This window comes from Psammomys obesus, unplaced genomic scaffold (genome assembly GCF_907164565.1).
Source record: "Psammomys obesus unplaced genomic scaffold, mPsaObe1.curated_primary_1811, whole genome shotgun sequence".
Classification (NCBI taxonomy): domain Eukaryota; kingdom Metazoa; phylum Chordata; class Mammalia; order Rodentia; family Muridae; genus Psammomys; species Psammomys obesus.
The window spans coordinates 21,805,109-21,830,922 of record NW_026596109.1 but is presented as its reverse complement, the minus strand read 5'-3'; the positions used below and the strand labels follow the sequence as shown (position 1 = coordinate 21,830,922).

Genomic DNA, 25,814 nt, shown 5'->3' with positions numbered 1-25,814 from the left:
GAAATCACAGTTATCAAAGATGAATAACACAAACTGGCCAAATTCCATGTCATTCAGGGTGCTGTGTTGGAAATGTAGGAACAATTTTTATCTATTTTATGGGAGTTTCAAGAAGGGTGGCTGCATTTGATGAAATGGTAGGCTGTTGCTAGGCCAGGGCTACAATTCTTAGAATTTACTTAGGGACTATTTCTAATAAAAATTGTCATACTCTTCCTCCAATCCCTTTGAACTGAGTTTGGTACTGGGATCCATTTATCTAACTATATCTGTGTACAAATATTATGACAAAAAGTTGCCCCTTGGCAAACAACTATGTGTAATACACACATAGTCTTGGGTTGGTCAGAAAATGATGACTTTAACCAATTAAGAAAATTGGCTTCATTTCTGGTTGTGGTGGTATACCCCTGTAATCTCAGCACTCAGGGAGGCAGAGGCCGGTGGATCACTCTTGAGTTTGAGGCCAGCCTGGTCTACAAAGTGAGTCCAGGACAGCCAATGCTACACAGAGAAGCTCTGTTTTGGGAGGAAAAAAGTGTGTGTTGGGGGGTCCTGGGTTCTTGTTGACATCAAGCACTTTGTGTTCCTGTTCAGAGACTTAGAGGATCCTAGGTCAGAACCCCTTTGTTTCTTTACCCTTCCACTCTACAGCAATGATGCCTCCCTGGACCTGTCACTAGGTCACAGACTATTTTATGGCCTTTAAGGAAGTTAGGCGAAGGCAGGATATGCAGCTTTTTCTGGGTGTATTTGTGGATGCCACGTACATGTTCCTAAAGTGTTAAATGGTTCTCAAGCAGACCTGATGCAGCAAAATGGATTATCTTTTGGATAGTGTGGCTTGTGGCAGCACCCCTCTCAGGGTGTGAGGTTCTAGTGCAGGTGGGCATGGACACTTGGCCTTTGCCATTTTGGGTCATCATACAGGCCATAGGAGAACATGGGTGAGGCGGTGTTTTTGAAAACTGCTCCCTTGCTGGGCGCCACAAACCTTTAATCCCAGCACTCAGGAGGATCTCTGCGTTTGAGGCTGACCTGTTCTACATAGCAAATTCCAGTACAGGCAAGGTCATACAGAGAAACCTTGTCTTGAAAAACCAACCAACCAACCAACCAGACAAAACACCTCCAACAGCAAAAAAGGAAGGAAATTGTCCAGGGCTGGGTATATGGTTCTGTTGATAGCATGTTAAACTATGTTTGGTCCCAAGACCCCATAAAACCTATCTTAGTGGTGTACACCTGTATTCCTAGCACCTGGGGGTGGAAGCTGTAGGATCACAAGTGCAAGGCCAGCCTCAGCTGCACAGGGACTTTGAGGTGAGCCAGGGCTACACGAGACCCTCTTTCTGCCAGAGTAATAGGCAAATAGTCATTACTGGATGTGGGACTACACTGAGAAGCTTGTTTTGCTGTTTATTGAATGTGGAGAGAATGTTTTCAAACCATTAAATAAAGGACAGTGCCATAGTATATTATTGAGTTTATGGAGGTTGGTTCTGGGGAACATGAAGAGGTCGAGGACAGGACTAGGGACAGGATGACCTTTGTTTTGGGTTTTTGAGACGGACTCTTTTATGTAGTTTTGACCAGAATTCATTAGTCCTAACTGATCTCACTCAAAGCTATCCTCCTGCTTCAGTTTTTCAGTGCTAGGGTGCCAGCATGAGCCAGCATACTCTGCTAATAAATTTTTATAAGCCCTAAAATTGCTACAGATGACATTTCCTTTTAAAAAATTTGTTTTTATGTGTGTGTGTATATATATATATATATATATATATATATATATATATATATATATATAGTGCCTGAAGCTATGTATTGCCTGAATCTGTGTTTGTATGTATAGATATAACATGTGGGCAGCAGTCAGCAGATCCACTGGAACTGGAGTTACAGGTTGTTGTGAGGTGCCATGTGTATGTTTGGGACTGACTTGGAGCCTCTGCAAAAACAAGAACTCTTAACTGTTAAGTCATCTCTTTTAGCCTCAGATACTTTTGTAGTTATACAGATAAAACATCTTACAATTGTCTATAAAAAGTTAATATATAAAGCATACTGATTGTTTGTATGTACAATTAAGTATAGTTAGGGTTCCTAGAAGATTGGTGTTTTTGTGTGTATGTGACACAGTCTTCATGTGAGGGTACAATCAGTGGGAGTCTGTTCTCTTACCCTGTAGGTACCAGACATTGAATTCCAGTTGTCAGGCTTGGTGGTAATCTTTTTTTTTTTTTTTTTTTTTTTCTTCTTTTTTTTGGTTTTTTGAGATAGGGTTTCTCTCTGTAGCATTGACTGTCCTGGACTCACTGTGTAGACCAGGTTGGCCTTGAACTCACAGAGATCCTCCTGCCTCTGCCTCCTAAGCGCTGGGAACAAAGGGGTGCGTCACTACTGCCTAGCCTGGTGGTAGTCATTTTTACTTGTTGAGTCATCTTGCTGGCCTGAAGATTGCTCACTATGTTGCCTTGGCTAGCTGGAACTGTATGTGTAGACCAGACTGGCTCCATACTCAAAGAGCTTTGCTTTTCTCTTCCTCCTAAGTGCTGCAGTTAAAGATGTATGTTACCGTGCTGGTTAGGTTGCTGACTTTTAAACTATAGTTTTAGTGCTATGAATACATATCACAAGGTTTTATGTATTTCTATATGTTATTTGAGGAGTTTTATATTTTTAATGTAATTTTTGAAGCTTTTATTTATTTATTTTTGAAACAAGGTCTCCTGAAACTCAGGCTAGTCTCAAACTTGATATGTACCTGAGGAGGACCTTGAGCTTACTTGAAGCTTTTTAAAGTTTATAGTAAATTAAACACCTTCACTATGGAAATATAGTTTCAGCAGCCTTAGGTAAATGCTGAGTTTCTCTTTGGAATATAAATAAAAGTTAATCCATCTTTTAAAGAAGTTATGTGTGTATGTTTATAGGTTTTTTTTTAAAATGTGGAATGACTATTACTGCATGTTTTAAATTACTATTATTATTTTGAGTCTGTTACTAGCTAGATATCTCAGGCAGCTTCAAATTTCCGTGACAGCACCTCCTGCTTTAGGCTTCTGTGTGCTCTGGTTTATAGGCATAAATTGCCAGAGCTTTATTAGCATTTTTTAGAAAGAGAAGGCTAAGAGGTTTTTTTTTTTTTTTTTTTTGAGGTGGAGGTGTGAGACAGGGTTTCTCTGTGTAACCCTGCCTGTCCTGGGACTTAACTCTGTAGACCAGGCTGTCCTGGAACTCAGAGATCTGCCTGCCTCCCAAGCACTGGGACTAATAACATGCGCCGCCACCTCCTGGCTGCACTGTAAATTCTTGAAGCATTTCAAGATGTGTGATTACCTTGTTCAAAGATTATAGTTTTGGGGCTGGAGAGATGGCTCAGAGGTGAAGAGCACTGGTTTCCTCCTTCAGGGCTCCTGAACACGGTAGCTCAGAGCTGCCTGCAACGGACCCAGTGCCTGCTTGGGGTGTGCATGTGTGAGAACACTTATATGTAAACTACATAAAGAAAGAAATCCCAAAAGATTATTCTCTAATCTTTTTTTTCTTTTGCAGTGCAGAATTAAACTTGTCCTTGTGTATGCCAACTAAGAACTATTAGTGAGATGCGTCCCAGCCGAAGTGCCCTCCCTTCTCTTCCTTCTTTTCTGAAGGGCGCTAATTGTTTTTCATTACTGTCTAGGTGCACATCTTCACTTGTACTGAATAGTATCAAAATGTTATTTTGGCAAAAAGAAAAAAAAGCCAATTTCTACTTTTAACCACTTTTTAAAAAAAAATTGTGGGAGGCAGAGGCAGGCAAATCTGTGTGAGTTCAAGGGCAGCCTGGTCTACAGAGTGAGTCCAGGACCGCCAGGGCTACACAGAGAAAAACAACAACAAGCAAACTGCATCTTTACATCTTTGGTGTTTAAACTTTTTTATTACATACATTTAGTGTGTATGTGCACGTGCATATAGATGCCATGGCACAAGTGTGGCAGGCAAAGGACAGCTTTCAGGGGTTGGCTCTTCTTCCTACCACGTGGGTTCTGGGAATTGACCTGATTGTCAGGCTTGGCTTCAGGTACCGTTACCACTGAGCCATCTCATCAGCCCTGCATTTTTTTTATATTGAATTAGGAAGTTTTCATATTCAGTTCTATTAATTAAATACAGCCCAGTACGATGCTTTTTTTGTTTTCTATCTCTTTTTAAAATTTTTGTTTATATGTAATGGGTATTTTGCCTGCACGTATGTCTGCGTACCCTGTGTGGGCAGTGCCCAGGCACAAAGAAGCTATAGGACCCTTTGGAACTGGAGTTAATAGATAGATGTTGGTAAACTGTCATTGTGCTGGGAATCAAGCCAAGTCCTCCGGAAGAGCAGCCATTGCTGGTGACCTGAGCCATCTCTCCATCCTCTAATTTTTAAAAGTTGCCATACCAAAAAATAGGTCTCAGGATGACATTTTTGTACATAAGTTTTTTGTTGGTTTCTTTTCCACTTTCATACCATGTGTCTTCCCTTACCTTTCCTGTATCTTCAAAACCCATTTCTCTTTTTGATATCCCTTTGTAATTTCATGAGCTGTTCCCACATTCAAACCTACATGTATACATTGATCCAGCACATCCAGAAACACACACACACACACACACACACACACACACACACACACACACGAAATAAAAGCTAGAATCCATGTAGTTTTTGCCATTTTGTGTCTGAATTTCTTAATATAATTTCCGATCTGTCCATTTTTCTTACTTTTACAGACTTATTTATTTTACTTTCCATGTAGGACTATTTTGCCTACATGTGTATGTGTGTGAGTACATGGAGTGAGTGCATGCCTGGTGCCCTAAGAGATCAGAAGAAGCATGGAAACCCTTGGAACTGGAGTTGGAGGCGGTGTGCGAGCCACGGTGTTGGTGCTGGGAACAAAGAGAACTCAGGTCCTTTTCAAGAGCAACAAGTGTTCTTAACCACTGCACCGTCTTTCCAGCCCCATCCATTTTCTGCATATTTTGTTTTTCTTTATGGTGGATTAAAATTTCATTTGTGTGTGTATGATCACATTTACTTGTTGATGGGTGGGTAGATTAATTCCATTTTCCTGTGAAGAGAGAACAACAGTAAATGTGGATGCGGCCAGGTGTGGTGCACACCTTTAATCCTAGCACTTAGGAGGCAGAGCCCGGTGAGTTTATATATCAAATTCCAGGACAGCCAGGGGTACGTGGTGAGACCCTGTCTGAGAGAGGGTGAGAGGGAGAGAGAGGACGGGGAACAGAGAGAGAGAGAGAGAGAGAGAGAGAGAGAGAGAGAGAAAGGAGTGGCTTTGTAGATATCCCTGAGGTAGGATGTAAAGCCCTTTTGTTGTATGTGCCCAGGAATGGCATATCTGGTCATACGTAGTTTTAATTTCTTCATGAACCTCTGCTGATTTCTGTAATGGCTGCATTTGCATGCTCAGCAGCAGTGAAACATGAGTTCCTTTGTTTCTCTTTCCTCTCCAAACGTTGTTTACTTTCTTTTTTCCTTTGCATTTATTACTGTGATATGTTTGTGGATTTGTGTGCAAATGCATGCGTCTACATTGGTATGTGTACAGGTGTCCATGTGAGCATATGTGAAGAAGTCAAAGGACAAGTTTTCAATGTTTGGTTCTCATTCCATATCTATAGTTCTAGGGATTGAACTAATTTTGCAGATCATGCTAGAGATCTACCTTCTCTGCCTCCCTGAGTGCTGGGATTACAGGCGTGCACCATTGCACGCAGCTTCATTCCTAATTCCTAATTCCTTCTTTTCTGTGTTACCTCAAGCTTCTTAATTTAAGTAAGTAAATTTTGTATATGCCCTATGCCATTCCCCCCCCTCCCCCAAGACAGGGTTTCTCTGTGTAGTATTGGCTGTCCTGGACTCACTATGTCAACCAGGCTGGTTTTAAACTCACAGAGATCTGCCTGTCTCTGTCTCTCAAAGTAGTGGGATCACAGCTGTGTGCCCCTGAGCCTGGCTCCTATGCCTTTTTTAAAATTTTTTTTTATTTTATTTTTATTTTTATTTTTATGATAGAGAAAACTCAAGGTCTTCACTCTACCGCTGAGCTATACCTATCCTTCTATCCTTCTAATATAGTTTATTTTGTGTTGCTGATAATTGAACACAGGGCTTTGTGCACAGTAAGGAAATACTCTTGTCATTAAACATACTTCAGCCCTCTAAAAATACTGATTTTTCTTCTTGTTTTGGTGCTGTAGGTTGAATCCAGCCAGTGCTAGGCAAATGTTCTACCACTGAGCTACATCTTTCCTAAATGTTTTTTATAGTGTGTGTATGCCCTTCCATACCTTTGTGTATTGGGGGGGGTTATGTGTCAGTGTGCCTGTAAAGAGCAAAGGAAGAAATTAGATGTCTTCCTCTATTACCAATTCCCTTGAGACAAAGCCTGTCACTGAACCTGAAGCTTGTGGTTTCAGCTGGCCAGTGAGCTTCCAGTCTTTGCTCGTCTCTACTCTACAGCGCTGAGGTTAGAGGCCTGTGTGGCCATGCTGGGATATTTTAATTTAGATCCTCATGCTTACACATCAGAGGTTCTTATCCACTGAGTTATTTTCTGTCTGTCTATGTATCCTTCCTTCTTTCCTTCCTACCTTCTTTCCTTCTCTCAACAGGGTCTTTTGTAACCCAGAGTAGCATCAAATTTACTGTGCTAAGTGGCTCTTAATTATGTCAGGGATGGATGTGGTAGCGTATGTCTGTAATCTTAGCAATAGGAAACTAGGGAATGTGTGTGGATTGTGAGTCCAAGGTTGGGAAAAGATGGAAATTAGGAGTATGGGATGGTGAAGTGAAAGATTATCTCAGGCTATCCTTGGAGTTGTATAGCTTTTTCAACACTAGTCATATACCTCACAGGAGTCATGAGGAATGATTTGGCCTACATAGGCAGTTCATAGGCAACAGGATTATGATTAGAATTTAGTTGTTTTTGTTTTTTTAAAGTATTTCATCTGGGTTGGAGAGATGGCCCAGTGTTGTAGAGCACCTAGTATTCTTTCAGAGGACCTGGGTTCAGTTCTCAGCACCCACAAAGATGTCTCACTCTAGTTCCAGGGATCCTGCTGGCATGTGCTTAACATGCTTACACAGGGTCACACATACACACGTAAATAAATAAAACCCAATCAGTTCTGAAAACAATAAAATCTGAGCCTTAGCCGGCCTGTGCTGCCGCACGCCTCTAATCCCAGCTCCTGGGGGGAGAGGCAGGTGGCTCTCTATAAGTTTGAGGCCAGCCTGGTGTACAAAGTGATTCCAGGACAGCCAGGGTCATAGACAGAGAAACCCTGTCTCAGAAACCAAAACAAAAAAAAAAAGCTAAGCTTTTATTATTTTGAGGCAGGATCTCAATATATATCCTTGGCTGGCCTAAAATAAAGCCCCTATCTTCAAAAAACATCACCCCCCAAACAAACAAACAAACAAACAAACAAAAACAAAGTCAAATTCCCAGACAAACAAAAACCAAGAAAGCAGGATGAGCAAGTGATGAGGAACAAGCCACGAGGCTGCGATTCTCTATGGTCCCTTTCATTTTTCTGACCCTTTCCTCTGATGATGGACTGTATAGCCTTTCAGCAGAGTGAACCCTTTTCTCTCCAGGTTGCTTTTGGTGGTGGTCTTCATCACAGAAATAAAGTAATTAATAGAGTCAGTAATCAGAGATTTCAGTAGTGAAAGTGGAAGAATTAATTGATGTTTGCATTTGTGTATCTAAGCTTTATTCTTGAAGTATTGGTTTAATATTCATTTAACATTTATTCATACTTTTATCCTTCTATTTCAGTATCAGATATAGAAGGTGGTGATGGACTGCAGCTCAGAAAGGAACATACTCTCAAAATATTTGCTTATATCAATTCCTGGACTCAGAGGTATGCAGTTGTAGGTATTTTGAAGACTAACTTGGTGGATTGTATAAATTGCCATTACTTGTCATTAGATTTTCTTTTAGGATGTTTTATTACATGTTTTTTTAATTAAATGATACTTTATCAATATTCAGTCATTTTACCTTTTTAAAGTTATGGGCTTGATTATGACATTGTTATTATTTTTAAAGATTTATTTATTATATATACAGTGCTCTGCCTGCATGTACACCTGCACACCAGAAAGAGGCCATTAGATCACATTATAGATGATTGAGCCACTATGTGGGTACTGGGAATTGAACTCGGGATCTGTGGAGGAGCAGTCAGTGCTCTTAACCTCTGAGCCTTCTCTCCAGCCCTGACATTTTTAAAATAACATAAAAATTGATTTTTTTTCTTTTACCTTTTCCTCATTCTTTAGGAAGGAGTGACTAAAATTTTGGAAAGTAGTTATTTTGAGAGATAAGGGATGTTTATGGTTTTTCAAGATGGAGTCTCTTTTTATAGCCCCGTATGTCCTGGAACTCACTCTGTAGAACAAGCTAGTCTGACTCGTAAATTTGCCTGTCTCTGCCTCCCTGAATACTGGGATTACAGGTGTGCCCTGCTGTGCCCGGCTAGACCAACCTTAATACCATACATAAATCGATAATATACAAAATAAAACTCCAAGGATCATAGTTTTTAATACAACCAATATGAAAAAAGACAGTAAATTATGTCTCTGTGATATTAGTCGGTGGTGGCAAACTGTTTTTTACAGTGCTGATCAAGCCCATCAGTTTCTGGGTTCTACTGAGCTGTATCCTCAGCCCTGTAGTACTCTTTGTTTTATTTTTATTTTTTTTGAGGGGGGATGGTAAGATGATGCAATTTGAACTCAAGGCCTTGTATATGCTGCACAGGTGTTCTTACACTTCCATATCCTTAGCACCTCACTAAATGTCTTTTCGCTTGTGTGCTTGCCCAATTTGAACTAGTCTTTATAAAACTTTTATGAGTTTGAAAAATGTTTAAAGTGGGGCAAAGAGATGGTTCAGTGGGTCAGGACTCCTGCTACCAAGCCTCATAACTGAACCCTCAGTTCAACCCAGGGTCATAGATGGCGGAAAGAGAGAACTGGCTCCCACAGTTGTTCTGTGTCTTCCACATCTGTCATGGCACGGGTGCATCTGTGCATATGGGTGTGAGGCTACACTACATCCACATCAACTCCCCCCCTCCCCCCAGACAGGGTCGCTTATGTAGCTCTGGCTGTCCTTGTACTCACCGTGTAGACCCGGCAGGCCTCAAACTAAAAGAATGTGCTTGCTTGCTTCCTTTGTGCTAGGATTAACGGTGCTCCACCACATCTGGCAAGAAACATACAATTAAAAACATACTTGACGTGTTGTAGTTGTTGGTCAGTGGACACAGTACATGTTGTAACATGTACAGTATAGCCGATACTAAAAACTTCCAATATTTTCAAATTTCAGCCATCCAGGTTTTTTCCCCTTGGAGACAGGGTTTCTCTGTGTATGTAGCTTGGGCTGTTTCTGTGTATATAGCATATGTCTGTCTGAAGGTATCAAATGTTGGAATTACAGACAGTTGAGAGCTGTCAAGTAGTTGCTGGGAATTGAACTCTGGTCCTCTGGGAGAACAGTCTGTGCTCTTAACCACTGAGCCATCTCTCCAGCCCTTTTTTCCCCCTGAGACGGGGTTTTTCAGTATAGCCTTGGCTGTTCTGGGACTTACTCTGTAGACCAGGCTGGCTTTCATTCACAGAGATCTGCCTGTCTCTGCCTCCCACATACTGGGATCAAGGACGTGAGCGATCACTGCTTGCCTCGAAAGCTTCTACATTTTAGAATGTATTTGAGTGTCAGTCAGCACATACATACATGCTTAGTGTCTGTGGAGGCCAACAGGGGCCATTGGGTCCCCTAGAGCTGGAGCTATAGATAGTTGTGGGCCACCGTGTGGGTTCTGAGAATCCAGCCTGGGTCCACTGTAGGACAGCAAGTGTTCTTAACCTCTTTGATTTTTTTTTTTTTGATACAGGGTTTCTCTGTGTAACAGCCCTGGCTGTCCTGGAAATCTCTTTGTAGACTAGGCTAGCCGCAAATTCACAGAGATTCCCCCTGCCTCTGCCTCCCAGGTGCTGGAATTAGAGGTATATACTACCATGCCCAGCTCAGCTAGTCTTTTTTTTTTTTGTTTGTTTCATTTTTTTCTAGAAGGTCTCTCTGAGTATCTTTGGCTGTCCCAGAACTCACTGTTTCAGACCAGGCTGGCCTTGAACTCAGAGATCCGCCTGCCTCTGCCTCCCAAGTGCTGGGATTAAAGGCGTGTGCCACCACCACCCAGCTGAATCTCAGTTATTCTACAGTGATATTTTTGTTACAGCATTTTTCTCTTAGTAAAATTAGCAGATTTTAGGAAAAGTTAGTAGGTTGTAAGTACTTAAAACTTATGTGCAAGGTTAATTTTGACATCTTCCCTGAATATCAACTGTATGGACTTTCATTATGCTTTCATTATGAGTAGACTGGCCAGGCAGTGGTGGCTCACACCTTTAATCCCAGCAGTTGGGAGGCAGAGGCAGGTGGATCTCTGAGTTTGAGGCCAGGATTGTTCTACAGAGTGAGTTCAAGGACAGCTAAAGCTACAGAAAAACCCTGTCTCAAAAAACCAAAAAAGACTAGATGAATATATATTTTTAAATATTAAACTTAATTTAAAAATTAACTTTAATAACTTTGGTGATTTGCTTTGAAAAGTTATATCTGAGTCATAATTTTGAGTTTATAGTAGCTACAGCTAGATGGCAACATAAATTACTGGGAGAAACTCAACACTTGTAATTTCAGAATTTATTGGTGCACCTGAATAAAGTGAAATCCATAGAGATAACATAATTTCCCTAGTATCTTACTTGTTGTTATTAGTGGAGCTGAGGTTGTAATTCTCATTTTGAATTTTAATTTTATAGTAGATAAATATTTATAATCCCTCTGTTAGTATTTTTAATGTAATCTATGAATGAAATTATAAGGAAATAATAAAATGAAAAATACAGTGAAATTATAAAGGAAATCTTGATATGTACACAGTTGTAAGCAATAATTAATAGGCTTTATCAGAATATCAGAGTTTGTTCTCAAATTGATGAGAACCTCTGCTTGATCAGTTACTTCCTAAAATAGTTTGAAGCTGGCATTGGAGACAGACATGAATTAAAGTTATGCTTTATCACCTATGAACTTGGTCATGATGACAAGTTATTTTACCTCTATGAGTTTTCACGTCTTAATTCATGAATTGCAGTGATGCTGTAGCTTAGTAAGAACAAAACACAAAATACCAACTTAGTACTGTCTTTTTTTTTTTTTTAGCTGGCCATGGTGGTGCATGCCTTTAATTTCAGCACTTAGAAGGCAGAGGCAGGCAGATTTCTGATTTTTCAGGTTTTCTGGGTCTGCATAATGAGTTCTAGGACAGCCTGAGCTACATAACAAGATTCTGTCTGGGGGGCAGAATTTAGTTAATTAATTTTATGTGATTTGTTGTTTTGCCTGCGTGCATGACTGTGCATGCAGCACGAGTGTGCAGTGTCTACAGAGGGAGCAGAAGGGGCAGTAGGTTCGCCGTAACTGAAGTTGGAGATGGTTGTTAGCTCGCCATGTGGGTGCTGGGGGCTCTTGAAGAGGAGCCAGTGCTCTTGTTACTGCTGAGACATCTCTGTAGCCGCCTGTGTTTGAAAAGAAATTGTGATTGTGTGTGCTGAATTCCTGGTCTCGTGTATGGTAGGCAAGCACTCAGTATTGAGCCACATATTCCATGTATACTTCTGATACAAGTAACTTCATGAGCAGTTGTTTTAATTAAAACTACTAAACTTCATTTTGGAAATAAGATATAAACTGAAATGTAGTTATATAAGCTAAAGCCGGAATGGCCAAACTGGAAAATTCAAACCTTATGTATAATTTATAGTATTTATAATTCTGTTTACATGTGAATTAAATAGGATTTTTTTTTTTTTTTTTAGTAATGAAATCAAGTGTTTTTCTAGTCTTGCTTGTTTTTATTTCTGCTTTTTTTTTTTTTTTTTTTTGAGACAGGGACTCACTATATAGCCTTAGCTAGCCTGTAACTCAGTGTATAGATCAAGCTGGCCTTGAACTCACAAAGATCAGTCTGCCTTTGTCTCCTGAGTGCTGGAATTAAAGGCTTAAGTACCATGCCTAACTTGTTTATGTTGGTAGATGAAGAAGAGCTAATAACAACATCCAGTTGATTAACATTACTGTAAACTTTGCCCATTCTTTCTTACACTTCAACAAATATTGTTGTCTTAAGTTTAAGGTTGTACTTCTTCTGGGGGTAAATAGCTATTAACAGTTAATCTGCAAGAAAGATTAGGTGCCAGCCCATAAGTGGATTTTGGTAAACTAATAAATTGGTGACCTTTCATGGAGAAAAGTTTTTCTAGCTTTCACATATTATCAGTAAATTGGGATGGACATAATTTAGTTGAGTGTGTTCAGCATTTGTGAGAACCCTGGATTTGATTTCCTATCACCAGATGATTAAATCAATGTAATCTTATCAGAATTTGCAGTTAGAATGTATTGACCAGGATAGGTAGGTGAAGGACAGTGTTCACTTAAGAAATAATATGTTGCCCTGGAGAGATGGCTCAGAGGTTAAGAGCACTGATTGCTCTTCCAGAGGTCATGAGTTCAATTCCCAGCAACCACATGGTGGCTCACAACCATCTATACTGAGATCTGGTGCCCTCTTCTGGAGTGTAGGTATACAAAACATTGTATACATAATAAATAAATCTTTAAAAAAATTGTTAGAGGCTTGGTGTGGTGGCACATGCCTTTAATCCCAGTATACAGAGGAGTCAGAGGGTTCTTTTTGAGTTAGTTTGAGGCTCGCCTGATTCACATAGTGAATTCTAGGACAGCCAGGGTTATGTAGAAAGACTCTGTCTCCAAAACAAAACAACAACAACAACAAACCAAGAAAACACACACACACAAAGGTATGTTGGGTTTATTGGTGAGATGGCTCAGTGTGACACATGTGGTGTACATACTGTCACTCACAGAATTAAAATACTTTGTTTAGTGGAACACACCTTTAATCCTAGCTCGTAGGAGACAAAGACAGGCAGATTTTTGTGAATTCCAAACTAAAGTGGCCAGCCAGAGCCACATGGCGAGTCCCTGGTTTAAAGGACAAAGGGAAAAAAGGTTGTTGGTGGTGCTCTCTTTAATTCCCGGCACTTGGAGGCAGAGGCAGGTGGATCTCTGTGATTTCAGGTCTACAGAGTAAGTTCTAGGATAGCTAAGGCTGCACCGAGAAACCCTGTCTTGAAAAAGAAAAGAAAAATATATTGATATTATTATTTAAAGTATTTTATTATTTAAAGTATTTTTTCTCTAGAATTTAGCTCATATAAAACAGTTTTTGAGATCCAAGATGAAAGCCTTAGATGGAGTCAACTTAGCTCATGCCTGTAATCCCAGCATTTAGAAGGCAGGGGTAGGAGGGTCCCAGGTTCCCAAGTTCTTAGCTGTTCTTGCCTACCTAGTTAGACCTTCTCTGAACAAACAGACAAAATGTGTGCAATGAAAATTTGTAACACCAAATTGATGAGGCTAACTTACAGACTTTTCATAGTATTATTATCCTTTTTTTTTTTTTTTTTTGAGACAGGTTCTGTGTATAACTTTGGTTATCCTGGAACTCACTATGTAGACCAGGCTGGACTTCAGCTCAGAGAGATTTGCCTGCCTCTGCCTCCTGAGTGCTGGTGTAAGACTTATTGTTTCTGATAAGCTTCCATATGATAAGAACTCCAGAGCAATTGAAATTAAGTTTTCAATAGAATATCTGTGGAAACTATCAATGATAACATTTAAAATGAACACCATTGATGAAAGAGTGTCAGGTTTCCTGTGAGTAATTAGGTTCTGAGAACTGGAAGTCTTCAACAAAGGTTTACAAAGCAGCCCAGTTCTTAGTACTGCTGAAAGTCTACAGTCTAAGCCCCTGCTGTGGGCTGAGCTAGCTGGCCCCTGGGTCAGCTCTAGCAGTCACCACATTCAGCAAGTTTTGTTCTGCTCTGAGCAGGCAGCCTACAAGAAAGGATTAGTAGTTTTAGGTGTTCTGGAATTTTTTTTCGGGTATTGAATACTGTGTTGTAATAGTTTTTTTTGTTGTTGTTTTGTTTTTTTGGCGTTTATTTATGTGTGTAATTGGTTTGCCTGCATGCATGTATATCACAAGATGCCTTGTGCTCTAGGAAGTGAGAAGAGAGCTTTGAATCCGCTGGAGGTAAATTTACTGATGGTTGTGAGCCTCTGTGTGAGTTCTGGGAGCTGAACCTGGGTCCCCTGGAAGCTCAGCCAGTGACCCAGCTGTCTGTCTCTCCAGCTTCTTGAAATAGTTCTTTAATGCGCTTAACAAGAGCAGGGTAGAGAAATGATAGGCTTGTGTTGTCAAGTGAAATTCTATAGTCTGTCTTCAGAGATTTTATTTGTCTTACGGCTCTTCATGAGTTTCCCTCTCGCCTTTATTGCAGCTACATGTTTTATGCTGTCATTGCATTTTAAAAGCTTATTAGCACGTACATCTATAGGATGTATGTGAGAGTGCACAAGTTTTGTAGTTTTTCCTCTGTGGGTCCCAGGGATTGAACTTGGGTTGCTAGTCTCGCCCAGCAAGTATTTTTACCCACTAAGTTATCTAGCCAGCTTTCATCACATGGGTTCTAATACAAATCTAAGTTCAGATGAGAAGCATACATTTTACTTGGGTAATAAATTCATAATCAGGCTGGAATGCTAGGAGAGGTATGTGTGATACCGAATAATCAATACAAGAAATCCACACAAGTATTAGAAGTCATTGATGCAGGCTGGGGCACATTTACAGCAGCAGAAGATAGGTAGATCTCTTGATTTTGAAGCCAACGTGGTCAATGGAGCATGTTTTAGGCCAACCAGACCTTCACAGCCAGACTGTCTCTCCCTGTCCCAAAAAGCAGTTGAAAGAGCATATAGTACTTTTAAGTCCTCCTTCTTAATCCTGTTTAAAATTCTGTTTTCTGAGATTGTTATTATGTAGCTGTTGCTTTACCAGTCAGTTTTAGGTATAACTGTAACCTCTTTAAGACACATAGCATTTTACTTTACCACATCCTTTCAGTGTAGTTGCTATCAATTCTTAGCATACTTGTAAAAGTAAAAATGCTTTTAGAGATGTGCCAAAATGTTGAGTGGTTCATTTTATATCTGATACATTCTTTGTTTCCTGGGGTCTCTCCCTACTGACTTGTTTTTCATTTGAGTAATTTTCTATATATTTGAGTCATAAAATCTTAACTTTTAAGCCTTTTTAGTGGTGATGTGTGCCTCTCCTCTCCCCCTCCCCCCCCCAGATCGAGTTTCTCTGTGTAGTCTTGGCTGTTCTGGACTCTCTTTGTAGACCAGGCTGGCCTCGAACTCAATAGTGACCCAGCTGCCTGTGCTTTCACTGAGTGCTGGGATTAATGTTTAATGGCTTGAGCCATCACGCCTGGCTGTCATCTCTTATTTTGACTTGAACCATGAGTTTCAGCTTGTATTGTTTGCTCTTAAGCTAGCTTCCTCTCAGATTTCATCCTTAAGCTTTTACTGTTTTCCTACCTACGCTTTCCAGTATTGTGTATTTTGGTGCTTATTGCTCTATTATTTTACTAGGACCTTTTCTGAGTAAAGTTATATGGAAAATAGATGATTTCTAGACTTGGAGTGCCTAAAGTGTGTACTCTTATGTGTACTTTTGTTGCTTGTGCTTTAGTTGAATACAACAGGAAACTGGGTGGCAAGTTTGTTTTTCTTAGAACTTTGTAAGGGGTGCATCGTTGTGTTCCAGGGATCCAAGTGTTGCTTTTCTCAAGTATTAGCTTTCCCCCCTTTAGAAATACCGTCTGTGTATCTCTAGTTGGCCCAGAGTAGGCCTAAAACTTAAGACTCTCCTATCTCAGCCTTCTGAGTGTAGAACTATAGATGTATGTCATGATACCGAGCAGTTGTAGCAGTTCTTATGCCTTAGTTTTCCCTTAATAACCTGCCTAAAAGCTTTAGAATATTTTTCTCCTGTATTTCAAAAACTGTAAGTGAATGAGCCTTTCCATTCTGAAAATGGATATACGTCAAAAAGAAGGCAACTGACAACAAGAGCTAGAGAGAGTCTAAGTGCTGGGAGGAGTGTAAACTGGAATTGCCCTTATAAAAATCTGTGTGCTGGTTTCTTAGTAAACTACAAATAGAACTAACCAGCCCGCCCGCCCTCTCTCTCTCCCTCTCTCCCTCTTCCTGAGACACAGTTTTTGTGTGTATGCCTGGCTGTCCTAGAACTTGCTGTGTGGCCTTGAACTCACGGAGATCTACCTGCCTCTGCCTCCCAAGTGCTGGGATTAAAGGTCTGCGCTACCAGACTTAGCCAACTAGAACTTTGATGTGATTAATTTATACCACTCCTGGACATCTACCGATCTTTATCTATGTTTATTGCTACTGTTTTCATAGCAGGGAATGTAATAAACTTAGATGTTCATCAGTAGAAGAGTGGATAATGGAAATGTGGTATTTATACACAGTGGACTTAATTCACTTGTAAAGAATTATGCTATTTCTAGAAAAGTGTAAAAATGTATTGAACTTGGAAATATTTTATGTTGAGGTAACTCAGACTCCTAAAGACAAACAATATATTCTCTCATGTGACTCTCACAACTGTTAGTAGATGCATATCTATGTGGGAGAGAGCATACATGCTAGGAAAGCAGAAAGAGGCTTATGAGAGAATACCACTTCCAGCAGGGAATTGCTCTACAATACAAAGTCTTAGTAACTGATATCTGAGCTGTACTTGAGGACCCCTGTGAGCTGTGATTGATTGGATTAGCGCATGACCATTTATGAAAACTCTTCAATTCCTGATTATGCTGTTAGAACTAGTGTTTAAATTGGCTTCAGATACATTTCCTCTTTTGATTAGTAATTTCATTTTTTGCGCATTTAACACGTTTTCGTTGAGTTTTACTTTAATTTTGATCTTGATGCTTTTTATCTTTCATTAGTTTTTTTTCAAGTGTAAACTTATCTTCTGATAAATTGATATAAAAATACTAGAAATCCTTGAGAACTTTTATTTCATTATTTCCTTACTTCCATCTGTTCTTTAGACCTGTTACTAGTCTTGATTGGCTATATACTTCTCTTTTTCTCTCCAGTGTCAGTTTTTGTCTTCCTTTTTGGGGGAATTGCTTTACTTTCCCAGTTTGGATCTTCTGTTACATATTACAAGTTGCTAAAATTTTAATTGGATTTTAATTGATAAATTATATGTTTGTTTGAAAGGTGAACACATTGTCTATGTACAATTAAAGAGCTTTTTATCTTAAATGGTGCTCAGGGTGGAACCCAGAGGATCATACATACACAGACAAGTGACCTAACATTGAGCTCCATGCCCAGCTTCTAAGGGCTCAGTTTTGTAATCCCTACTTAGATTTTTATAACATTCATTCTTTCAGTAACCTTTTATCTGCTAGGTCCTCTAAGTGTTATAAAGTGCAGTTAACTTTTTCTGTCATGTGATTGTGCTGGTTAGTGTTTTTTTGTCATTGTTTTTGAATTTTTTTTTTTTTTTTTTATATACAGTTGAAACAATCTATGGTCGGTCATCTGGGAAGTAGTAACCTCAACTCAGAAATTGGTTCCATCAGATCATGGAGCTTTCTTGATTAATGATTGATGTGGGAGGGCCCCGCCCCTGGTAGGTGGTGCTATCCCTGTGCAGGGGTCCTGAAGCAGAAGGAGCAGGCCCTAATGGGCAAGCTAATGAGCAGCATCCCTCCAGGTATCTGTTGAGCTCCTGCCTCCAAATTCTTGTCATGGTTGATGCTTATGCCTTGGCTTCTCTCCTTGATGTAATGTGGATCAAAAGTGTAAGCCAAGTAATATCTTTTTTTCCTCTAGTCACTTTTGGCTGGTGTTTCATCACAGCAACAGACAGCAAACTAAGACAAAAGCTGGCACCAGAAAACTATATTGTGGCTATTGTAGTGACAGACATGACCAGGTTGTTTGGGAAGATAGGGGAAGTGTTGGGAACTTTGGGCTAGAAAAGTGCCCAAAACCTACTGGCCTGTTCTTGAGAGGAGTGCAGAAGATAGAGGCTGCTTTGTGGAATTTTATTGGGAAGCAAAAACTCTCTTAGGGCCATTTGTGTCGCTCTATGTGGATTAATAACTTGTTCTGGTCAGCTGCAGCTAAAGAATCAGCTGTGAATGGGCAAAGAGTATATAGCACCACTGAAATGAAACCTTTGCTTTACTGAGACAGTTGATGTTTGCTGAGGCTGAAAAAGCAGCTGTTACTAAGAAGAGACCAGTATCACCGAGGCAAAGTCTTGTGGGGAGTATTTATTTCCTCAGGGTCAGCACACAGAAGCTATCGTTCAGATATCCGAAGTTGGGAGTTGGAACTTGATAATGTCTAAGAGGCTTCCATGTGGTGTTGGCTTTGGCTGTATGAAAATTGCATTTTTGTTTTGTTTTGAGACAAGGTCTCACTATGTACCCCCACCTGTGTTGGAACTTGCTATGTAGACCTAGCTTTCCTGGAACTGACAGAGATTTTCCTGCTTCTGCCTCCTGAGTGCTGGCCCACGGAGGCTGTCTTTTAAGGGAGTCATGGAGGGCAGTGGAGGATTGGCAATGTGAAAGGCCAGGAAAGGTTGCTGGTTAAAGCGTAGCCTCAGTTGCAGTGGAAACCTGGGATTGAAGGAGTCGTGGAGAGAAGCTGAGGCTTGAAGGTACCTTAGTACAGGGTTGGAATCCCTGAGGAGAGCACACAGGACAGGCTGTTGGTGAAGGTGCAGCCTCAGCTGCAGTGGAGGCTCCAGCATATCAGAGATGCCAGGACTATGGGCATTTTATTAATTAATGATTGATTTGGGAGGACCCAGACCACTGTGCCAGGCAGTCCTGAGTTTTATCACAACGCAGTCTCAGCAAGCCATGGGGATATGCTATAAAGAAGCATTTTTCTATGGCCTCTGCTTCAGTTTCTGCTTTTAGGTTTCTGCCTTGACTTTGTTTTCTCTTTTCTCAGTGAGGGATTGTGACCCCAGAGTTGTAAGATGAAATAAACCCTAAACCTCCTTAAGTTGCTTTTGGACACTGTTTATCAATAATGCCCAATAGAAAGGAAACCAGAACATTTCTATGTTGTATTTACCTCTGAGGGCTTTTTTTTTTTTTTTTTTTTTTTTTTTTTTTTTTTTTTTTTTTTTTTTGTTTTTTTTTTTTTTTTTTTTTTTTTTTTTTTTTTTTTTTTTTTTTTTTGAGAGAGAGTCTTGCCATATGTAGACTAGGCCTGCCTTGAATTCAAGGATTAAAAGGTGTGTACCACCAAGCTAGCTAGGCTGAATCTTTTTACTGTTTTTGTCATCTTTGGTGATAGAAGATTTTTATGTTTTATTTTGGTCATTTTGCTCCTCTTTTTCTTGGCTCTACTTCATGGCAAGGGCACATAACAAAGTGAGTTGGATATTCCAGTGGGTGAGATGTCTGTACTATATGATAGGTATAGATAAAATGGTGAGGTTTTTGTTTGTTTGTTTTGTTTTTGAGACAGGGTTTCACTGTGTAGCTTGTGTGGCCTAGAACTCACTATGTATACCAGGCTGGCCTCAAAGTAGGCTTTCTTATCAAGGATATGTCTTTTGGACTCGATATTTTCTTTTATATATATAACATTTATGTATAAGTATGTATTATATATATCTCCTTCATTCTTGGGCTATGGTTAGATGTTGGGAGGGGAGGTTAATCCTCGTTTTCTGTCATCTGCTTCATCCTTGCCTGGGCCTTTCCAATGTGTGTTTTTCTTGTTGTTGTTATTGTTTTTACACTGGGTTTCACTATGTAGCTCTGGTTGGTCTGAAATCCACAGATTCAGCTCCCTCTGCCTACCTAATTATAGGATTAAAGGCATACATTACCACCCATCTTAATTCCCATTTCTTTTTTATTTTTCTTTTGTTTTTTTATTTTAAGTGTGTGGATGTTTTACCCACATGTGTCTCTCTGCTTCACATGCATGTAGTGCCTGCAGAGGCCAGAAGTTGTTGTTGGGTTCTTTGGGACTGGAGCTAGAGACGATTGTGATTGACCCTCCATGTGGATGATGAGAACTGAACCCGGGTCCTCTGGAAAAGCAGCCAGTGTTTTTAGTTACTAAGCCATCTTACCAGCCCCAATTCACGTTTTCTGACAACTAATTTTAAAAATAAATTTGTCTTTCCTATTCTGTATTTGTATTCTGTATTCTGTAGTTTGCATTTCCTATTTTTTTAAGATTTATTATTTAAGATTTATTTATTTATTTTGTCTACAGTGTTCTGCCTGCAGGTACACCTGCAGGCCAGAAGAGGGCACCAGATCTCATTATAGCCACCATGTGGTCACCGGAAATTGAACTCAGGACCTTTGGAAGAAAAATCAGGGCTCTTAACCTCTGAGCCATCTCTCGAGCCCCCCCTATTCTAAGTCTTAGCCAAGATCTTTAAGAACTCAGATTTTAGCTTTACCAAGAAAAATGCCTAGCTCAATGACTTCCTACTTTAAAGACAATTACATGTTAGCATTATAGGAAAAAGCAGAGTCTGGAGTAGTGGTACATGCCTGTAATGCTCAAGTTCTGGAGTCAAGGGCAAGAGGATGTTGGCTAGCCTGGACTCAAAAGGGAGGTCCTGTCAGTTAAAAAATGGGATGTGAGTCAGCGGTTAAGAGGCTTCCAAGTGTATGTGAAGTCCTGGATTTGGTCCCAGCTATTGGGGGTAAAAAAAAAGGCAGAACATGAGAGGTAGGAAGGCTGTTCATCACTAGAGCACTGAGTACTTTTTGATTGGTTTGTTCTAAGGTGGGGGGTGGTGTATCACTTTGTAGCCCTGGCCCACTTGGAATAACTCAGAGCTCTACCTGCCTCTTGACACTGCCATTAAAGACACTGTATTTGCTCTTCCTCATACGGATTATAATATGGGCTGGGGGTTCATTGGTTACGAGTACCCATCTTCAGTTTCTGACATCCCTGTCTGGCGGCTCAAACTGCCTGGAAGTGCAGATCCAGGGGATTTTGATGCACTTTTGTGGCCTTCATAGGAAGGTGTGTGTACACACACACACACTGGAAGTCTAGGTGTTTTGACACATACCCTTAATCCTAATATTTGAGTGTCAAAGGTAGGTAAATCTCTGAGTTTGAGGCCAACCTGGTCTACACAGTGAATTCTAGACCATACAGAGCCACATAGTGAGACTTTATTTCAAAAACAAAAACACAAAAACTTTTTTTTTTTTTTTTTTAAATAATGGTAACATGGAATCTTATAGCTGGAAGAGACCTTTAAAGTAAGACCTGTTTTATTTCATCAGTGTAACAAATTCCTCCAAAAATAGTATTTAATTAATTAATTAACTAGAGACAGTATCACAGTGGGATAGGAATTTTGGAATTCTGGATTGGGTTTATCATAAGGTTTTAGTTAAGTTATTGTTCATGTTGTAAAGAGTTAAGTACTTCTGTGTATATTATTTAATTACTGATTTACAAGATTTTTAATTACCTGAAGTATGCCAGAGATTGTGCTGTTAATGGAACTTGTATAAGATAACTAGATTTGTATGCTATACTTACCTGACATTTCCTGGTTCTTTGTTTTTTTATCTGATATTGAAGAGAGAATTTGTGTTTCTAAATATGTCGGGTCTTCTGGATAGGGTCAGAATATCCATCCCAAGTAGTTCTCTTCAAGAGAACTACTTATTTAACAATATAGCTAGATAATAATTTTTGTTAGATAATAAAACATGTATTCAGTAACTTGTAGCTCTAGTAATAAAGTATGTGCTGCTGCTGCTACTACTACATACTTTGGTTTTCTGAAACAGGGTCTCTGAATATAACCCCTGGCTGTCCTTAAACTTACAGAGATCCACTTCCTTCTCTGTTTCCCAGATGCTGGGATTAAATGCATGCCCCACCTTCCCGGTCTGTGATTCTAGTCTAAAAAATTCATAGTTGCTACCCTAGCAGAAAGGGGAAATTTATTTTTTAAAAAAGTATTTTAATATTGCTGCTTCTGTTATTTATTAAAATGTATATTGTTCTCTCCAGGAAGCATTTATTTATTGCATTTTATTTTCTCTTATAGGCAATGTCTATGCTGCTTCAAGGAATATAAGCATTTGGAGATTTTTAACCAAGTAGTATGTGCACTTATTAACTTAGTGATTGCCCAAGTTCAAGTGCTCCGGGACCAGCTTTGTAAACATTGTACTACCATTAACATAGATTCCACGTGGCAAGACGAGAGTAATCAAGCGGAAGAACCACTGAGTATAGATAGTAATGAAGGAAATACAGAAAGACAAAAATCAATAGAAAAAAAATCAAACTCTACAAGAATTTGTAATCTGACTGAGGAGGAATCTTCAAAGAGCTCTGATTCTTATAGTTTATGGAGTACAGATGAGAAAGAAAAACTATTACTATGTGTAGCAAAAATTTTTCAAATTCAGTTTCCCTTATATACTGCTTACAAGCATAATACTCATCCTACTATAGAGGTATGTAAAAGTAGGTATTATGACTCTTATATTATCAAGTCCTGCTAAGCTTGTTAGCCACTTCTTATTTGCGAATGACTGAAACTAGTTATTTTTTATGGAACACTTACTTTCCCTCTTCGAGTCCCTTTTCTCTCCTTTCTTCCTTCCTTTTTTCTTTGAGAATAGGGTCTTAACTGTATAGTCCTATAGTCTGGTCTTGAACTTTGTATTGTAGGGCTGGCCTTGAGGTTGGTTCACTTGTTTTTAGCCCGAGTACTCGTATTCCAGGTGTGCACAACCATGTCCTAGCTTGATGGAAATTTTTCTAACTCATTACTGGTGTTGCCAAAGTTGTCTTTTCCAGACCTTTATATAATAGTTTTTTGAAAATTTACATAATATATTTATAAAAAGAACTAAAATTTTAAGTAATTTAAATATTTTTATGCTCTGTTCATTATGGCTTAAAAAAACAGTGTCTGGGCATAGGTAGTTCAGTGATGGAGTGCTTACCTAGTATTTGTATTAGGTCCTAAGTTCATGACTCAACACTGTCAAAAGGAAATCAAAATAATAGTTGCAGAGGACCCAGATTCTGTTCCCAGCACCCATGCCGTGATGTACAACTGTAGCTCTAGTTCAGGGGATCTGATGCCACTTCCTGACTTCTTCTGGCCCCTACCTGCATGTGGGGGGAAAAACATGGTTAAGTACACACATATACATAAAACTAAAAAGAATAGTTGTGGTAAGAGAACCAGAGAGAGTTTTAATTTCATTCTTAGGTGGCAGACTAGAATCTTTCATTAATAAACACAGTTTGACAATTTATATATACGTTTTAAAGAGTATTTTCTAAGTCTAGCCGCTTAATTTTCCATGTGAAATTTTTATGAGCACTTCAGAACTTTAGTAATTTTAGGATTTGTGAAGATACTTGTATTTGTAGAAGGAAGGAATTGAGACAGTTTTGTGATGACGTATTTGTCTTAGTGCAGTGCTTATTATTTCTCCTTCATTGGGACTGGGGAGCGCCTGCCTGGTTGGTGTGGTGTGTTTATGCATTGCATTCACTTCGGGTCTCCATGGGTTCAGGTCAGAGTCTCTGGATTTGGGCTGCTGTCTGTCTGCCCCCGTGTATTTCACAGCTACTGTTTCTACTGGGTGGACCAGCTTCCTTACATTGTGGTCCTTTTAGGAGTATTGGAGTTGGGTGAAAGTAGAAGCTCTCAGGCACCTTAGGTTCCTCTGAAGTGGCAGAGAATGAATTTTGGTGACTGATACAATTCATAAAGGCATTCAACATTCAAAAGGGTGGTGTAGAAAATTGTAAATTCCATCTTTAGATGGGGAGGGAAGACAAAGTGTTGTTTTTATTGTTATATAATATGGGTTCAGGTTGCCCTCAGGCTCCCTGTTCGTAGAAGACGACATTGAACAACTCCTACAAGCATAAATTAACATACCTGCTGTGTGATGCTGGGCATCAGGGACAGTGCTTGCTTGCTAGGGAAATACCCTGTCAACTAAGCCATAGCCCTACTCTCCGTATTTATATTCCTAGTTCTTATTTATATCTTAGTGAATCTGCTTCTCTTATTTTGGTTTATTTTTCCCCCTTCCCCCTTTCCTCCCTACCTCTTTTTTCCTTTCTTTTCCTTCTCTCTTTTTTTTTTTTTTTTTTTTTTTTTTTTTTTGTGTGTGTGTGTGTGTATGTGTGTGTGTGTATGTGTTTTGAGACAGGGTTTCTCTGTGTAGCTCTGTACAGGAACTTGTTTTGTAGACCAGGCTGGCCTTGAACTCAGAGGTCCACCTGCCTCTGCTTCTGCTGGAATTGAAGGCATGAACTACCATCCAGCTTTATTGCCCCCCCCCCCAAGTCTTTACTTTTTTCAGCATGCATGTTCTGTAACCTTCATACTTACCAACTTTTCTTTACTTGAAAAAATAGTAGTCTTTTACTGGAATATTTTCACACTGTAATGAGAAAGCATAGCACATTAAATGGTTATTACCTCATTAGAAGTATTTATAAGAACATTTTGAGGTAGATTCTGCTTCTAGAATTTAGTGTGTAGTTTCTGTGTAGAAACTTTGTAAAGAATATTATATAATAAAATACATTAAACATACCAAAATGTCAGAATTTTTTTTTTTTTTAACAAAACATTACTTAATTTTAACTTTAGGCACTCGAGAGATTGTTCAATAGTTAAGAGCACTGGCTCCTTTTCCAGAGGGACTCAGGTTAAATTCCTAGCACTCATGTGGCAGCTCACACCTTGTCTGTTCCAGGGGATCCAGTACTCTCCTGTGTCCCACAAAGGCACTATTTGAATATGGTACACAGATTTACATACAGGCAAAACACCCATACACATGAAATAAAAATCAATCTAAAATTTTTAAAAATTTAATCTTTAGAATACAGTGTAAAACTGTTTTTAGTCTCAAATTGGTATTGAGAGATACTAGAAATACTTTCATTAGCAATGTAGGTATCAACTTTATTCAGAAGTTAATTTTATCTAACTAGTTAATTAGTTTTTGGGGGCAGAACCTCACTTTGTAGCTACTTGGCTGGCCTGGGGTTTGCATTGTAGACAAGGTTGGCCTGACAGTCACAGAGATCCACCTATCTCTGCCAGTTAAATTTTTCTTAATGAAACTGGACGATGGAGCTCATGCATTTAATCCCAGTTCTCAAGAGATTGAGGCAGGAGGTTCAAAGTTTGAGGCCAGTTTGGGCCAACTACAGTTAGTTCCAGAGCAGCATGGGCTTCAGAGTAAGACTTTCACTCAAACACAGAGACCAAAAAGAAGTTCTAAGAGTACTATAAGTAATAGTAAATCTGATATTTTGTTTTTAAACTCAGAGTTTAATATCTGTAATTTTTTTCTTGTTTTTAAAAATGATAATCTGTAAATTTCATAGTGCGTAATACCTTTTGCTTTGGAACAAAATACCTTGTTACTACTATTTTTCAGGAAAATTTTATGTGGTTTCTTGGTTACAACTAATGGTTTCATGTTTGAGGTAAAATTACTTTATTGGAATTTTATTAAAATTTTTATTAAACTAAAAATTTTATAAAATATAAAGGACTTTAAATTTGAATTTTATAGATATGATTCTTAAATGTTTTATTCTTACTCATTGTTTTAAAATACCCTAAAATTTGTGGTTCCTAGTCTAGTGATCATATAATTGTTA

General features: G+C 39.2%; 1 protein-coding gene across 1 annotated transcript in view; it reads left to right on the top strand.

Moving 5' to 3' along the window:
• Usp34 (ubiquitin specific peptidase 34) overlaps nucleotides 1–25,814 on the top strand; it is a 185,071-nt gene that overhangs the window by 6,194 nt on the left and 153,063 nt on the right. The window contains 2 exon segments of the mRNA XM_055628770.1: nucleotides 7,842–7,929; nucleotides 22,204–22,618. Coding sequence (XP_055484745.1) covers nucleotides 7,842–7,929; nucleotides 22,204–22,618 — 503 coding nt within the window.